The 16,111-nt window shown below is 38.4% G+C and overlaps 1 protein-coding gene across 6 annotated transcripts in view; it reads right to left on the reverse strand.

The window, feature by feature from the left end:
* Positions 1 to 15,796, reverse strand: part of magi3a (membrane associated guanylate kinase, WW and PDZ domain containing 3a) — a 139,903-nt gene extending 124,107 nt beyond the window's left edge. For 2 of the 6 annotated variants that reach the window (XM_079849691.1, XM_079849689.1), the window contains exon 1: positions 14,701 to 15,795. In XM_079849691.1, the coding sequence (XP_079705817.1) occupies positions 14,701 to 15,007 (307 nt within the window). In that variant the 5' untranslated portion in view covers positions 15,008 to 15,795. Of the gene's footprint in view, positions 1 to 14,700 lie in introns of all 6 variants that reach the window. The other 4 variants (XM_079849690.1, XM_079849692.1, XM_079849693.1 and 1 more) reach the window with 4 other exon arrangements.
* Between the last annotated feature and the right edge of the window lie 315 nt (positions 15,797 to 16,111).

Raw genomic sequence — 16,111 nt, forward strand, 5'->3', positions numbered from 1 at the left:
ACAGTCATAAATCGGGCACTGTCAGTTTGGTCTCATGGTACAAGCTGAGGAACAGAGGTGGCCACGGTCTGCTCCAGCTGCACGAAAAGTCTCTCCCACTGAGGCACAAGCTGCCATGCATCTGCTAGTGGGAAAAAAGGAGGCAGCTGGAGTCAGACACACAGAGGGTCTTTCACACCGATCAGAACACAGAGAATCCGGGCTCATGGACCTCCATGCCATCACACAGCTTATTTAATATCATGATTCATTTATAAGCGGATTTGAGTTCACAGACTTGACTGCCTAGTTTTACTTTAGTTTCAATTGGCTGCAGGCCAGGAATGACAAAATTTCAACAGCACCATCATGCCGTTCCAAACTAGTTTGGCATTTGTCAGAATGCAACCAGCAAGCAGCGACAAGCTCCCGTCCAAAAGTGCCAGATGTCCAAAACCCCTCTCATTATGTCCTTGGATCATGGTCAGGCAGGTTGTGGCTCTCAAGGGGTGGCTGTCAACAACTATTTCAACTTTATCCATCATCTGGGAGGTGCTTGCGAAGCCAAAAAGCGAGTGCTGAAAAAGTGTTGAATCAGTGAAAGAGCTCGGCTATTTCCTTGACCCCCAAGGAGCTCATTTGCAGTCTTGGCGGTCCCGTTTTCCCTCGATATTTGCGACCTGTGAGCGGTGGCAGCTTATGAATCCAAGCTTAATACATCTAATCAAAGGCATTTCCATCTGAGAAAGATGAGATGCTTTTTTTACCCTGTGTGAGCGTGTCCATGTTTTCGGAATTCAGCTCAGGTTGCAAGGTCAAAGCGGGAATGTTTTAGCTTACAGATGATCTGCTATGCGTGTCTCCGCTATGGCTGACATTTACAACAATGTAGCATATGGCTTGTTCATATTGTGGAAAACAAATAACACACAAAGAAGCTAAAAGAGTAGGCTATACAAACAGAAGAAGCTTGCGCAAACGCAAGTACCTCGCATCAAAAGGTTAACATTCCTGCGTGATGACACCATGCTAGTGGTCGGGCCACATTCTGTTAATATTTTGAAACACCCCCACCACCACAACCACCTCCTCCTCAATGACAAGCTGGAAGGGATTTCAGAAGGAATTCTCAGAACAACACAATAGGAGTAAGTCCAAAGGGTTGTGCTAAAGAATGAGTTCATGTAAGTGTAGAATTAAAGGCATTTTTAAACATTAGCTCAGATGCTTAAAGCATGTTGCTTACTGACCCCTTTCCAGGAATACCTCAGAAAAGATCCCCTTTGATACACCAACAAATACTGAAAACAAGTGGATGAAGGTGGAGGCAAGGAAGAACAAGGCTCTTGGGTGCTTAATGACCCTTAGAAAACTTTACAAAAACACTCAGTTAAAGGTTTACTCAGTTGCTAATCTGTTTTTTTCTTTGTCCCAGTATTTTTTTAACTTTACACGGACACCTATGGGTGTGGCTTTATGATGTCTGTTTAATAACTAATTTAAAGTAAACAGGTCAGTTTTTGGGACTGACAACCGCATTTATTAACAGGTGTGAGTCTCGAAATGTCCTGTTCAAAAGATAGCTTACAGTAGCACAGTCACAGGCAACTAGTAGTCCAGTCCTGTTCCTTTCACATAGCACAGTTTTTACGAGAACAAGGTTGTGAATACTGGAAATTTAAGGGTGTGAGTTCAGTCATAGAATGCTGTTTTCACTCCCATAATTAACTGAACTGTGTGTGAAAGTGACCGTATTAAGGACTCAAATACAGGGCCGACAACCGTATTCTGCTGCAGTGAGAATGTGGCCATAATTGCTTTGTTTTACTTAGTGATATTAACTTGGCAGAATCCATGAGGGCACAACTTGCTCCATGAAGTTCAGAAGGATCATGTGACACTGAAGACTGAAGTAATGTCTGCTGAAAATTCAGCTTTGCCATTACAGGAATAAATTATACTTTCAAATATATTAAAATAGAAAACAGTTTGTTTAAATTGTAGCCTACACAGTAAAAAGTGTTAAAGTAAAAATGTTATAGTAATAAACTCGATACTTAATAGAAAAAAACAAGTTATGTGAACTTGACAATTCCACATTCCTTCATTTTTTTGGATTAAGCATGAAGTTTATTTACTTAGTAATTATAAGTCAACTGATCACTTTTTACAGTGTAATAAAAATTTACAGTATACTTTTTACTATATTTGAGCAAATAAATGCAGCCTCAGTGAGCATAAGATTTTTTTATATATCTTTTTTTATGTTTTTTAAATATTACATTGTAAATTAAATCGATGGCATTTCATATGTATTTGATTACCATTTGTCTTCCATCAGAAAAAAAGTGTTAAAATCATCTATCATGCTGAATCTACAGGGTCTCTAAGAAAAGTGCAGCTGTATGACACAGCCAGTGCAAACGTCTGTTAACAATAAGCCATTGTAAGCTCCTTCCACCAATGTAACAATGTGTACAAATGGACATTCTTCACATTCCCTGGTTATTTTGAATTCTCTATTCACACAAACACAAGCTGTTAGTCAGACAGATATGCTAACATCAACATATTACCTAGAATTCATTTAGAGTGCTTATTTACATCTAAATAAAATAGTCATTCTTCATTTCAGCTTATTAAAATACATTGAGTTATAGTTTGTTTGGTCGACACAGGTTACCACATTATACACTCTCAGAAAATAAAGTACATAATTGTACCTTTAGGGGTACAATGGCTTGTCACTGGGGCTGTACCCTCAAGGGTACAATATTGTACCTTAACCTTTAAAAGAAACGGTACATATATGTACCTTTTAATGCTTTTTGACACTCAAAAAGCTACATATATGTACCTTGAGGTCCAATAAATAAGCCCTATGGGGTACGTTAGTGTAGATTGTACCTTGGGGAACAGAAATGGACTCCTACTGTACCCCTATTTCTGACAGTGTACTCAGTTCAGTGTGTTCATCTGTATAACCATGTTAAATAATGCATTTCTGTTTTCTGTAACTGGAGCTGACTTGTCATAATCCTAAACCACTGCTGCTGCAATAGCTCACAGTCTACTATATTTTCTATAGATAATAAAGGAGGCTGGGTGTTAAAAAAAAAAAAAAAAAAAAAAAAAAAAAACTCACTTGTGGATATTGGTGCAGACACATCTGCCTCCAATCCTCAAATTTATATTAATACCACAGTACCATCCCTGCATCCCAGTTTATTATCTGAGCTTTTATAGCTGAAAAATAGTCCCAGAAGACATGAAACTAGAAAGCTTATGCTGATAAGGGACTTGAAATGAAAAGCTGGTCCAGTGGTTATTCACACATTTTAAGCATACAAGTCAAGAGACTACTCAGACTTTTTAAAAAAGGACGAGGGCCCAGAGAGGCAACAGCCGAGGAGTACTGATTGAAGAACAGCAAAGAGCTGGACAGAATGACATCCAATCAAATTAAAACTGATTTCAGGGCTCTGTTAGACCTTTTGTTTGAGATGTTGACATTTTGGGCTGTGAAAATAAGGATGCACAAGTCGTGACCGTCCAGATAGTAGCAGTGATTTTTTTGTGTGTGTGTCAATACTATTTTAATACTATAATTTTACACACATAATATATCAAAACTCGGTATGCAAAAATCAGAACATTGCTGTTGTCTATATTTTAAGTGCTTAGCCAATGGGATAATATTAAACTTTTATTTAAATAGTAATTAACATTTTAATTTTTTCGACTATTTCCATGAAATGAAAGCACTTCAGCTAAATTACCTGCATAAGATCAATACTAAAGATGTTAATTAATAAAATGAATGTGATATTCAATTAGTATTCCATACACTGAATATCAATGCAGTGCCGTCAAGCAAGTGCCATAATAATGATAGTCAATTATGAAGCACCAACTGGGAACTATATCTTCAATACTGTCATGATATAATTGTTGAATGTTTCTTAGATGTACAGTATGCCAAAGTGCCGTAGGACAAGATTTTACACCTTTCAGCACAAAAATGGCATCAGCGATTCATAAAACAAGATCAGGTTGTCAAGTAAGGACAACCATGAAAAAATAAAAGAGATCACTGGTCTTTATTCCAATGCCATTTAAACACACAAGACACACACAGTCTTTGATCTCTGAGACATTGTTCACATCAAAGGTTGCATTGAGTATTCTAGGTTTGCATTCAATGTGGCCTGATAATACAGTCAAGTTAGCCATACAAGTTCTCTGTACCGTCAACTGAACTGGGCTGGGAAAACCATTTGCATTTATCCTCTTTAAGACCATATGGATTGCTAGTGGTCTTGGTTGTTCTTCACCTGACCCTTCACCTTGGCCTCAAAGCTTTGGCTAGAATGCTGGCATAACAGGACAAGGCTAGCCAGATCAATAAGCTGTTAACAGACCTAACCATCATGGCTAGCCGATGGCCTGCGCAGAGATCTTGACATCCATGAATTCTGATGAGGACATGGTGTACTAATCTTGTGGGTGCAGAGATGAGCTGCTGCAATGAGATAAGTGGAGCGTTTAACTGTACGCTGGGAAGGTTAGAAGAAAAAATACAATCATTCACTGTCATCTAATGCAGGAGATTGTCTCTAGGCCATCCATTTCAGATTTAGATTGAGTTCAAGATAACTCACAGTCACAGACAGCCGCCCCATCATGAAGCACTACTGCCATCGTTTAATGCAGGGTGAGATGTTATGTATCATTTAATGCTCTCCCAACTGCATAAACAACGGTATAACCCCATGAAGCCAGGATAGTTTCAATCATTGGCCATTTGTTGCAAAGCCCCACCCATTTTACAACTCACCCAACCATTAAACAAAACAGCTGGGCTTCCAGGTGGGCCAGTAAAACATTGATTTAAAGCAAAATGTCCAATAAACAATTACATGATATTTCCTATGCAAATTATGCTTTTATAGACTTCCAAAGCGAAGCATGGCATCAGGAAGGAAGGAAGGAAGGAAAGACAGGAGGAAGTCAGGAGGAAAAAGGAAGGAAGGAAGGAAGGAAGGAAGGAAGGAAGGAAGGAAGGAAGGAAGGAAGGAAGGAAGGAAGGAAGGAAGGAAGGAAGGAAGGAAGGAAGGAAGGAAGGAAGGAAGGAAGGAAGGAAGGAAGGATAGAAAGACAGGAGGGAAGTCAGGAGGAAAAAGGAAGCAAGAAAGGAAAACCGGCAGGCAAGAAGGAATTTAAGATAGAAGTAAGGAAGACAGAAAAGACAGGAAGAAAAAAGAAAAAAGGAAGAAATAGAGGCAGGAAAGTAAGAAATCAAGAAGGAAGTGCGGAAGTCAGGAAAACAAGAAAAATGAAGGCAAGCAGGTAAGAAATCAAGAAGGAAGTACAGAAGGTAGTCAGAAAAAAAGAGGCTAAAAGAAAAAGGGGGAAAGGAAGGTAGGCAGTTAGAAAGGCAGGAAGTAAGTCAGAATGGAAGGGAAGTAAGAAATGAAGTCAGGACAGAAAAAAGAAAGTCAGGAAGTAAGGAAGAAAGAAAAAAAGGATGGAAGGAAAAGAAGAAAAGAAAAGAAAAGGCAAGTACGAAGGAAGGACAGGACCAGACCAAACAACCAACCGACATTATTACCATAACGTAAGACATTTTTGGGTAGTCATTCTCGTGCAGTCTTAAAAGAATCGCCACTGAACCACAAACAAGTTGTCAATTCAGCTATAACTCTCTCATTATATAATACACTTTCCAAGGTATGCTGGGACATTGGGACTCTGGGTAAATGCAATAATCAAAATAATCTCAAAGACTCGCATGCAGCTGCTCCAGTGACATTATACAGAGGAGAGAGGCTTAAAATTCCTCCACATCCTCTAAATGTCCTCCAAGGTCTGATGTTGTTGAGGCTTTGGAGGACACAGCAGCGGTCTGAGATTCAGTCATTCAGGCAGTGAGCTGTTAGCATGAATTAGAGTCACATTCAACGAGGAGGAGGGATGTTTACACAGGTGAGAGATGATTTCAGCTGTGAAACTAACATGATCTGTTTAAAATAACCAAAAGACACGGCAAGAAAAGCCTCCTGTAAATAAAGCCGTACGGAGCAGCACCTGTGATAACGCTACATACGACCGGCAGGAAACATCTGTGGAGATCTGAATAATCACAAAGTGAGCAAACAAATAGCTACCGTCTACACAGCCCTCAGCACCACACAAATCCTATCAGTGTAATTACCTTTCATCTCAAAAGGGCACTAGAGAGGAACAATCCATATTCCTGTCCTAATTTCTCATTTTCATGCAAAAGCATGCTCACACACACATTGAGTGCTCAAGAGAAGGGCAAGTTATTTGCAGGCATTAAGACTTCAAAAGGCCATCACTTCTCATTCTCTGGTGGTATGCACTACATGCCAGCACAAGAATAATAAAGACCCCTGGATCATAGAAACAGCCACAATAAGGCAAAAAAAAAAGGGGGGGGGGGGGGGTTTATACCTCAGACCACCTCTCTGTCCTTTGAAGAAATAAATTCGGTTCATTATCTTTGGTACGGAGTTTGCTTTGTCCACTCAGGAGGCCTTATGCCCTTCTGATGTCTTAGGTCTGTTTCCACATGCAAGTAGTGCGGTTGCTTCTCTACTATGAATATAAAGCAATTTTTGTGCAAATACATCACTATTTCCTTTAAAAATGGCCATAAATTATAAAATAGATATTGGGAGTGAGCTACTGAGGAGGACTATTAAAAACATGTCTGACATAAAAAGTAAGTTACACAAGAATGTGTATTTCCATTTAAATGGTTTTTAAACCACACATTTAGCAAAATATTGTCTTTTTTAAAATAAAAAAGTTACCCGTTATCACTGTAAAGCTGCTTTGAAACAATCTGTATTGTACAAAGCGCTACATAAATGAAGGTGACTTGACTTGAGTGTGTAAAAATCACGTTCCCATCTCTCTAATGTTTTGCAATGCTGTATCTCCTTATCGGCTCCACAGCTGCTTTTCTCCTAATCCAGATCACTTTTATTCATTTAGTAAAGCTCTTTTAGGTTCTTGTCACAACCAAGAGTGACAAGAAATATTTATCCTCCTCACTTGTTGACGACGGGCACGAACACAATCAGACATTCTGCATTCATTTGTCAGTTAATTATTCATGTCCATTCCCCCTCACAGCATAAGCATCCTTTCATTTCCTGTTGCCGCATTAACCGAGAAACTGCAGACGATTGCTGCAAATCAGACTGAAAATATCAAAGCCCACTCGGTTAGACAATAACAGTACTTGGGAGATGAGATATCAGATCTTTGCATGGAAAAACACCTCCCAGGATGCTTCAATGGACCTGATCCATCAGCTGCCATGTGGTTTTCAGCTGGAAGACTATGTAATGTTGGCATGGGTCACGCTGACCACATATCTCCAGGGAGAATAAATACCAGGAATGTGGCTTCTCTGATGCGAGCCAATTAAGTCGCATAAACAGGAATGCACGACTGGCTGACATGAAATTGAGGAAATGCCTCTTGGGATTGTGGATGACACTGAATGAAACCGCTTTCTCATCCTGCAGCCAACATCTGTGAAAATAAAATGAAAAAATGACATCGCTAAAAGCCACTTTTGGTGATCTCAGCCCTTCCACATTCATTTCCATGTCATCGCTTGTCATTAAGACTCCACAGACAGATCAACAGTGGTGGAATGGTGGAATGTTCCAGCACATCACAAGCAGTGACAAGTACCAGTGCAACAACAGCAGCTCTCTGCATACTCCCGCTGACAGAGAGGCTGATAAAGGGGCTGAGCGTGTGAGATGGTTTCTGCAAGGAGAGGTTTGAGACATGCTTTAATATTCCAAGCAGATGCTCCTATCTTGGGCTCTGCCGCACCCATCCCCCTCATGCATGGGAAGCTGGGGGTGTGTGAGCAGATTTGGGAATTATTCCAGACGGGAGGTGTACAGATGACCCCCCAAAAAAAATGCTTTAGTTGTGCTTCTCTTTTAATGGAATGATGTGGGGAGCAATTGAATCTGCAAGGCATTACTTAAAATTAAACTACGGAGTGGTAATTTAACTAATTATGTTTCACTTCATGAATGTTGCAATCAATTACTTGTTGGCAGCCTACAGGTTGACTGAAATGTTGCTTTTCCTGTTGAATTCCTCTCAGTGGGTGGTAATATCTCTTACTACTGCAAACAATTACTTCTTAATGAGTTTAATTAGTCTTTTTTGACTTGTTTTCAATGGAAAATATCTCAAAAAAATGAAATACCTATTCTTATATAGCAACAATGCATAAGCTATTAAAGGGATATTTCACCCAAAAATTACAAATCTGTCAACATTTATTCACCCTCATGACAATTTTTTTTTTTTTTTTTTTTTTTTTTTTTTTTACACAAGGCATCCTGTAAAATCCCAGTGGGAGTTTTTTTTTTCTCTCTCTCTCTTCACATAAAAGTCAAAGTCAATGGGGTAAAATTTGCCATTATATGGACAAAAACAGTTTTAAATTTTTTTTTTTTTTACAGGTGAGAATGACATTTCATTTTGCATCTCTTTAGGACTTGTTTTCAAAGATTGTATCTTGAATATAAAATTTCTTTATTCAACATTTAAATGTATTTTGTCTTATTGCACTGGCATTTTTATATATTTTATATTATATAAATTATATATTATTTTATTTATCTTTTTATTTATTTAAAATCAGTGGGGAAAAATCTGCCGACTCTGAAAGTCTTAAAACCTTATGCAGCATTTCTTCAAGTACAATTATCATTTCAAATGATTTTATCTGGAAAATTGGACAAATGTTCACATTAAGAATGTGACTTTTTGCACTATACAACATGACAGCATAGCACAATTAAACATCTCACATCTCTGCAAATTAACAAAAGTTGTCCTGAAAATGAAACTTCCTAAATTTTCCTCAAATTGCGAAGAGCCACACTAGAATGTGAGTGCTGCCAACAGAGAAACGGTTTTATTCTTTCTCTGAGGCAGGTTGAAACATGCAAACACACTTTTAATAACACAAGACCGACTGATTAAAAAAAGCGGGTTTGAAGGGAGGATAAAACGAGGATGGGAGAGAAAATGCATTCTGCTCCTGTCAAATCTGTGTAACAGCCACTAGAGATGATTACCACTGAAAACATTTATTTCTTATTCTTACACCGAATGAAACTTTAGGGAAAGGACTAAGGACTAAATTAAAAAATTGCATGAATGTTGTTTGGTGACTAAGCAATGAGCCCGAGGCCCTCAGAGAGATGAACAGACTTGAACAGAATGTTAAAGCAGCTGTGGTACAGTTTTATAGATGTATGTCAAGTAAAGTTATATGACCAGAGCTGCTGCTTGTGACAGACCGCTCATGAGCTGCGAACATATTAAAGGAAATCACATGAAAGCTTCCTCCCTGTTTCACAAAGCTGATATAACCCTTGTCTACTCCATAAACTACTGTAATCAACTGGCGAAGAACAAAACAGATTTACCTCACACTGCTGAAAAAAGGGGAGACACTACAGCACACATCCTAAAAAAATAACAGTGCTGAAAGTAAAGTTTTAGTTACGATCTAATAAAATGAGACAGTTGTTCCTTTGTCATGACTAGGAAGAATATGCAAGTAAAGACAAGATTAATACGAAAAACTTTGCCATGATAACAAACCAAAACCCCGGTATGAGTCTCAAAACAATCACTGCTTCATAATGCCCTAGAGCATCACGACAGGAGGACTAATGTAAGTCAGCCTGTGAGTCAGTAATGATACACTCCCTCACCCTTCCTCCGCTCGCACATTAACACAATGTGTGGAAATTGCACCATTGCGGTCAATCAAGGCCACACTCAGACAATGGCTTTGAGCACAATTTCACAGATGTATGACACACAAAAAAAAAAATCCTTCATCTGGTCCGGATGTATGACGGCAGTGCAAAATTATGGTTATGAAATTTTCTGCTCAGAGATGATTTACACCCTGAAATTTGTTCAATATTGAAAATATGTTTACTTGTTTATCTATTTGGCAAATTGGCATCTATTAAAGTAAAAAACTATTTGGTCCAAAAGTCAAAGGCCACTAATAGAAACTTTCTTTGCAAAGTAATAGACTTTTCTTTTTTCCAACAAATTTTTCACAAAATATTACAAACCAGCTTATTTGGTTAGTGATACATGTCTAAACCAGGGGTCACCTAATAGCAGACAGTTATTGGTTCCGTACAAGCCGAGAAGACATAATGACATAGTGCATTATGCATTGCACCATTTTAGCTCCAAACACATATCAATTTACATTTTGTTTGAGATACCTCTGCTTTGGCCCCAATATCGTGTTCCCTTGATGACGATTTTGACTATTTAGGACTTTTTACTTTTACAAAATACTACTGCTATCCACATGGAAATGTAACTATTCCAAAAAAGTATTGCCTGGACCTCCGCTGGGATGGAAATATGGAGGCTGGACCTCTTAGAGCTTTAATTGAATACCTCTAATCTATGCAAAAGTGCAGAATATTAAAGATTTATTATTCACATTATGTCATAACATATTAAATTCTTCAAAATTCTAAACATTTTTAGGTTTAAATCATTTTTTTAGTGTGGTCTCATGCATGTGTGAGTGCGGGTTGGCAGAAAAGGTGTGGGGGTGAAAAACAGGAAAAACGGAGGAGGACATGACAGGTTAGACTGAATATGTGGGAGGCCAAGAAGCTTCACGCCTTGGAACAGATAAGACTGGAAAAGATGAGCATGAGCCACAAGCCCACTGGTCAGGAAAGGATACAGCGGATAGAGAGAAGGCTCTGTAAAACTCACCGACACATGGCAAACTATGCTGGCTAACTTTAGACCCTTCATAAATGATTTTGTCTGTTTGAGAAAGGAAAAATATTCACATTTTCCTTCCTTGCATTGTTTTCTTACTGTCTTGAGCAACACTTGCCCATAACTTTAGTTATGCTCCACCATTTGTGGCCTAGGAGCCTTGTTGAGCCCAGCCAAAGGATGAAGGCCCTTGAGTTTCACATCAGCTGTGTCGAGAATTTAAGGCTAAATGGTCTCCTGGTACCATCTGATCTTCTTGATCTGGCCTCTTCTATGGACTCCTCATCAATGATTGAGATGGTATGAATTAAACATAAACTGAGGGACAGAGAGAAAACACTCAGCCACACACACATACACTTGGCCACTGAGCGGCAGGAACATAAGAAACTCAGATGCTCTTTCTTTAGAAGTCAATATGAAATTAGACATACACCAACATTAAAATGTTATATTAGCCAATATAAAAAAAGTACAATTCTAAACAAATAATAAAACTACCAACTAAAACTGAATTTAGACAAGACAAGTGAATTTAAACATCACAACAGTATAATGTACAGTATGAAAAATGGGTTAAATTTGCGAACTGCTAAATATTAGCCTACATCTAACAGTGTTTTTGTATAATTAAATATTTCTTTCAAATGAGTAATTAGACGCCAAATGAGCATGCACATTTAAATAGCTAATATTAAATATCCAATCCTGATTAATTAAAATGTAAAAATGTTACTTAAAATCATTGACGATATAATGACCAACCATGCAAGTATAGTTCACCAAAATTAAAGTTTAGACAAATTTAATTTACCATCAAATATGGTAATTGCGCATCAAATATGGTAAACCCAGAAAGTTACACATTTGAGCATATTTAAGGTAATTGGGTTATAATTACAACTAAATGCAAGTAGTCGGACAGAGAGCAAGCATGTGTGTCCAATTTAATTCTGTATTTTCAGCTAAACATAGCCTAATCATAAATATGTCTATGGTGTCACCACTGCCCTGTGCAAGGTTTTAACTAAGGTTATTGTTGTTAATGATTAAAAAAACTTACCATATTAACTCTATTATTTGTTTAAAGTATCATGAGAGTATCTTATTGTGAGATCAGTATCATGTATCAAACCGAATCATTGTTACACCCCTAGCGCTTCATGTTTTTCTGTTAAAACAGCCTCTTTCTCAGCTTAATATTAGGGCTGTCAAACGATTAATCGCGATTAATCGCATCCAAAATAAAAGTTTGTGTTTACATAATATATGTGTGTGTATGGAGTATAATTATTTTCTATATATAAATACACACACATGCATATATATTTAAGAAAAATGTGTTATTTATATATAAAATATTTATATATAATATAAATTATATATATTATAAATATATATACACAGTATATACATGCAAATATTTCTTAAATATATACATGCATGTGTGTGTATTTATATATAGAAAATAATTATACACCGGACACACACATATATTATGTAAAAACAAACTTTTATTTTGGATGCGATTAATCGCGATTAATCGTTTGACAGCCCTACTTAATATGCATAGACAACTATAAGCAAACAGTTCACAATTGTTTTTTCCATTAAAAAAATGTAAACACAGAGATGCTGTCTGTTTGAGCACCCCGACTGACATACTGTAGCAAAACCAAACATTTCTAATAGAATACAAGCTTTCAGGTGTCCAGTCCTCTTGCTGAGTCACAAGCCAGACAGCACACCACAGATTTAAGATAGTAATTGAATCAATTAGACTTGGACTCAGTTCAAAGCTGCAGGCTTTGGCAGCTTTAACAAACTCACACTACGTTAAAATAATCAGTAAGAGACATCTGATGCTAACCCGTTCACTAATACCAATTTACACTGATTAGGAAGCGCAAGGAGAACTACATTTTCATATTAGGTAATCCACTCTACTTCATTTGCAAGCCCAAATTAAACAGACGTAGAGAGTGCCCATAGCAACATAAAGCTCTGTGATTAAAATCATCTCCAAAAGAGCATTATTTGGCATAAAGGAGTCAAATGGTAATCCTTCAGGCAAGCTAACACGTTAAATGAGGTGGACAGTGGCTGAAGGGGGGAAGCTGGGAAGTCAGACGACATCTGTGCTGCAGGCAAAGAGGATTACACACCAAGTTCAAAGCTATAAATGTTTAAGGAGTTTACACAATTTCTAGCTGAATGGCTGAGATACCTATAGCATCTGGATCAGTTTATGGTGACATGAAGTCGCATAGACATACTGAAGAGCCATGCACTCTTAAAACAATAAAAGAGCAGGCCTACTCGTTCACTCTCAACTTCTTATATGATGCGGGGGTTGTATTCATGAAACATCCTTTTAAAGTTGGCATAAAGTTGCAATCATCTTTTCTTCACTATTTTGACGTATATCCAAGCGAAACAGCTTCTCGAACAAGAATAAATGTGGGGCGGGTCTTGATTTTGTCCTTGATGTTAGGACTTGATAGGGAATTGATTGGATAGTTGTTTGCAATTGCTGAGATCTCATGTGAGTGACAGGTTGTAAACACTATCAGAGAATGAGGGCAGATGAATTTAAAAATGATATGCATGGATAAATCATACATAAATACATACAGTAATACTCTTTTTTTTAAAAGGATAGTCCATTTTGATTTTTATGGCGACTTTAAAATCTGACAAGGGTTTAAATGAGATGGTAAACGAAATGCTTATGGTGAGTAGACAGATAAGATTCTGAGTTAGGATGTTTCTGTAATATGATCCACAAACGGGTCATGTTACACAATTCAAAGCTAGATTATGTTATCTGGTACCCATGGTGATTCTGTTAGAAAAATGTCTGTATTTTATGGCCTCTGATCCTAACCTGTCCTGAAAGCTAAGGTCTTGGCTGCCTTTTGTAGATCCTCATTATTTCTCTCCAACAAACACAAGATTAACAGTCCAACACCTGTAAACACTTGTAACCTGGCTTTAGCCGCTTAAATAAACCTTGGGAGTCTCTATGGAAAGTAAAAGTATTAACCAGCAGCACGATTAATGAAATCATTGTGGTTGCCCACAAACAGAAAGCATCTAGTGGTATCAAAACTTCCTCATCATGATGGATAGTCTCAATTTCCTCCTGTTGTGGTAACAGTGATAAATGGCTTACGTTAAAATCCACTTTTTCCTTGAGAGTCCCATTTAATCAAAATGCCAACTAAGTAATTATAAGCAAATGCTAGTAATATAATACGAGGTTGATATTGGCTGTCTCAAAACCTAGAGAGCTGCCTAAATAACAGTAATTATAACCTGAAATGTCCTTAGCCCTGCATTAGCGTGTTCCATATTTCACACTGTAGATTTGTAAGCCATCGTTCTTATTTGCATATTTATCAGGTCAATAACATTGATTGGACAATAATAAGCGCTTATCAATTTCGCCATTCAAATCCTCTCAGGTTGTATTTTGTCTTCTAGTCAAGTCACAGCGCTTTGCTTCACATTAATAAACTGGGAAATAATAGCGTTAATGTTATAAAAAACCATCAGTTAAGAAAACAATTGAGTTTCAGCCGTAAAGCAGCTATACAGAAGAAGACAGGTGACTTCAGAAACTACACACAGCGCGTGAAAGTTTCTGAGACTGGCCAAAGTCCATGAATAACATAGGCTACGTAACATTCGAGCACAAGCAGTCCTCTTTCAAAATTACAAATACGAAACGTTACTTAACACGGTCTTAAAAACTAGCTTTTACCAGGGCTTTAAAAATGAACCATAGTGCTAATTGCAGAGTGACAAACCGTTGTCTCTAGGCTGGTACAGTAGCTCACTATGTTTTAGAAATTGGGTTAACAAACTAACCTGGCTTTACAGTCTTCAGACGGAGGGGTTCGCGAAAGTGGCGGATGACGGCGAGGGTGTCTCGGTTTGTCAGTCCGCTGACAGGCGTGCCGTTCACCTCCAGAAGCACATCTCCGGGACCAGGTAGTCTGCCGACATGGCACACTAACGCGTCCGACAACACCTGTCCGAGGTACGGGAACTCTCCGTCCTCGGCTCCCCCGAGTATCTCCAGCATGGCGCTGAGCTCCCCGGCGTTACCCCACGAAACGGCGCATTCCTGCACTTTACCGGACCAATGTTTCTTCTTTTTCAGCGTCTTGGACATGATTAATCCCTTTCGTAAACGAGTCTCTTAAAAACAGGTTATTTCCTTATGCAAAAGCGTTTAAAGCGCAGTAAAGCACAGCGGCTTCATTCCCATGTCTTGGTGAAAAAGATTAGAAAAGGTCTCAAAACTTCAGAGTCGGCATCGCTCGGTTCTTAAAGTATATTCCCTGTATGGTTCAGTCAAAATTCACGTAAATTCATCTGGATTGAGACACGAGCTCAAACGAAGGTAAACGGGCTCTTCATTGCCTTAAAATCTATGCTAGACCTCACTGCTCACCAAGAAGTGTCGCCAAATATCGTCTTCACGATCCAAACAAGCGCTTTCTAGGAGAAAAAGACACGGAAATAGCAATAAACTACCACCCGAGGCAGGACAGCCTTTATCCAGGCACATAAAAAAGAATACAGGCTCGCTTGGTAATACCGGCTAAAGAATGAAACGCCGTAGAAAAACACTCACATCCGTGTGTAATCCCTCGCGATCTAGGGCGACTGTTGTTAACTTGGGTTTCGCGCACCTGTTCCAATGACATCAGCTACCGGCGCGTTCACGGGAAACGACGAACAACAATTGTACCTGGATCGGGAATCACGACTAACTAGGTCCACTGTCCCACGACATTTGATTCACGTAGAAACGCCCTCTTGTGTGGGTTGTTGTTGTCTGTGTAGAGCTGTCATCGCACGTCGCTGATTTTTGTAGGCGCAGCTTTGCAACTTTGTAGATTTTCACCTTGTTACTTGCGCCAAACGAGAGACGCGACTGTCAGTGGTGCAGAGTGGACGAGAGCGGGGCAGCCAATGAGAGCGAGAGGGCGGGCTTTCCCATACTATTTCACAATAGCAAACTTCAAAAGCCTGTCTGCCATGCTTCTAGGGCTGAAAGGGGTTGACTGTTGAGAACAAAAATACTTGCTGCCCCTCATCACAGTCTTGAAAATGCCTGATGAAATATATTTTGAAGATAGTAAGTGGTAAAATGAAAATCAAGGGATTTTCTTGGTAAAACTTTATAACATTTACATAATAATATCAATGTATTTGCATAGCACCTTTCATTAAAAAAAATGCAGCTCAAAATGCTTTACAATAAAAACAA

This window comes from Squalius cephalus (genome assembly GCF_949319135.1).
Source record: "Squalius cephalus genome assembly, chromosome: 18".
Classification (NCBI taxonomy): domain Eukaryota; kingdom Metazoa; phylum Chordata; class Actinopteri; order Cypriniformes; family Leuciscidae; genus Squalius; species Squalius cephalus.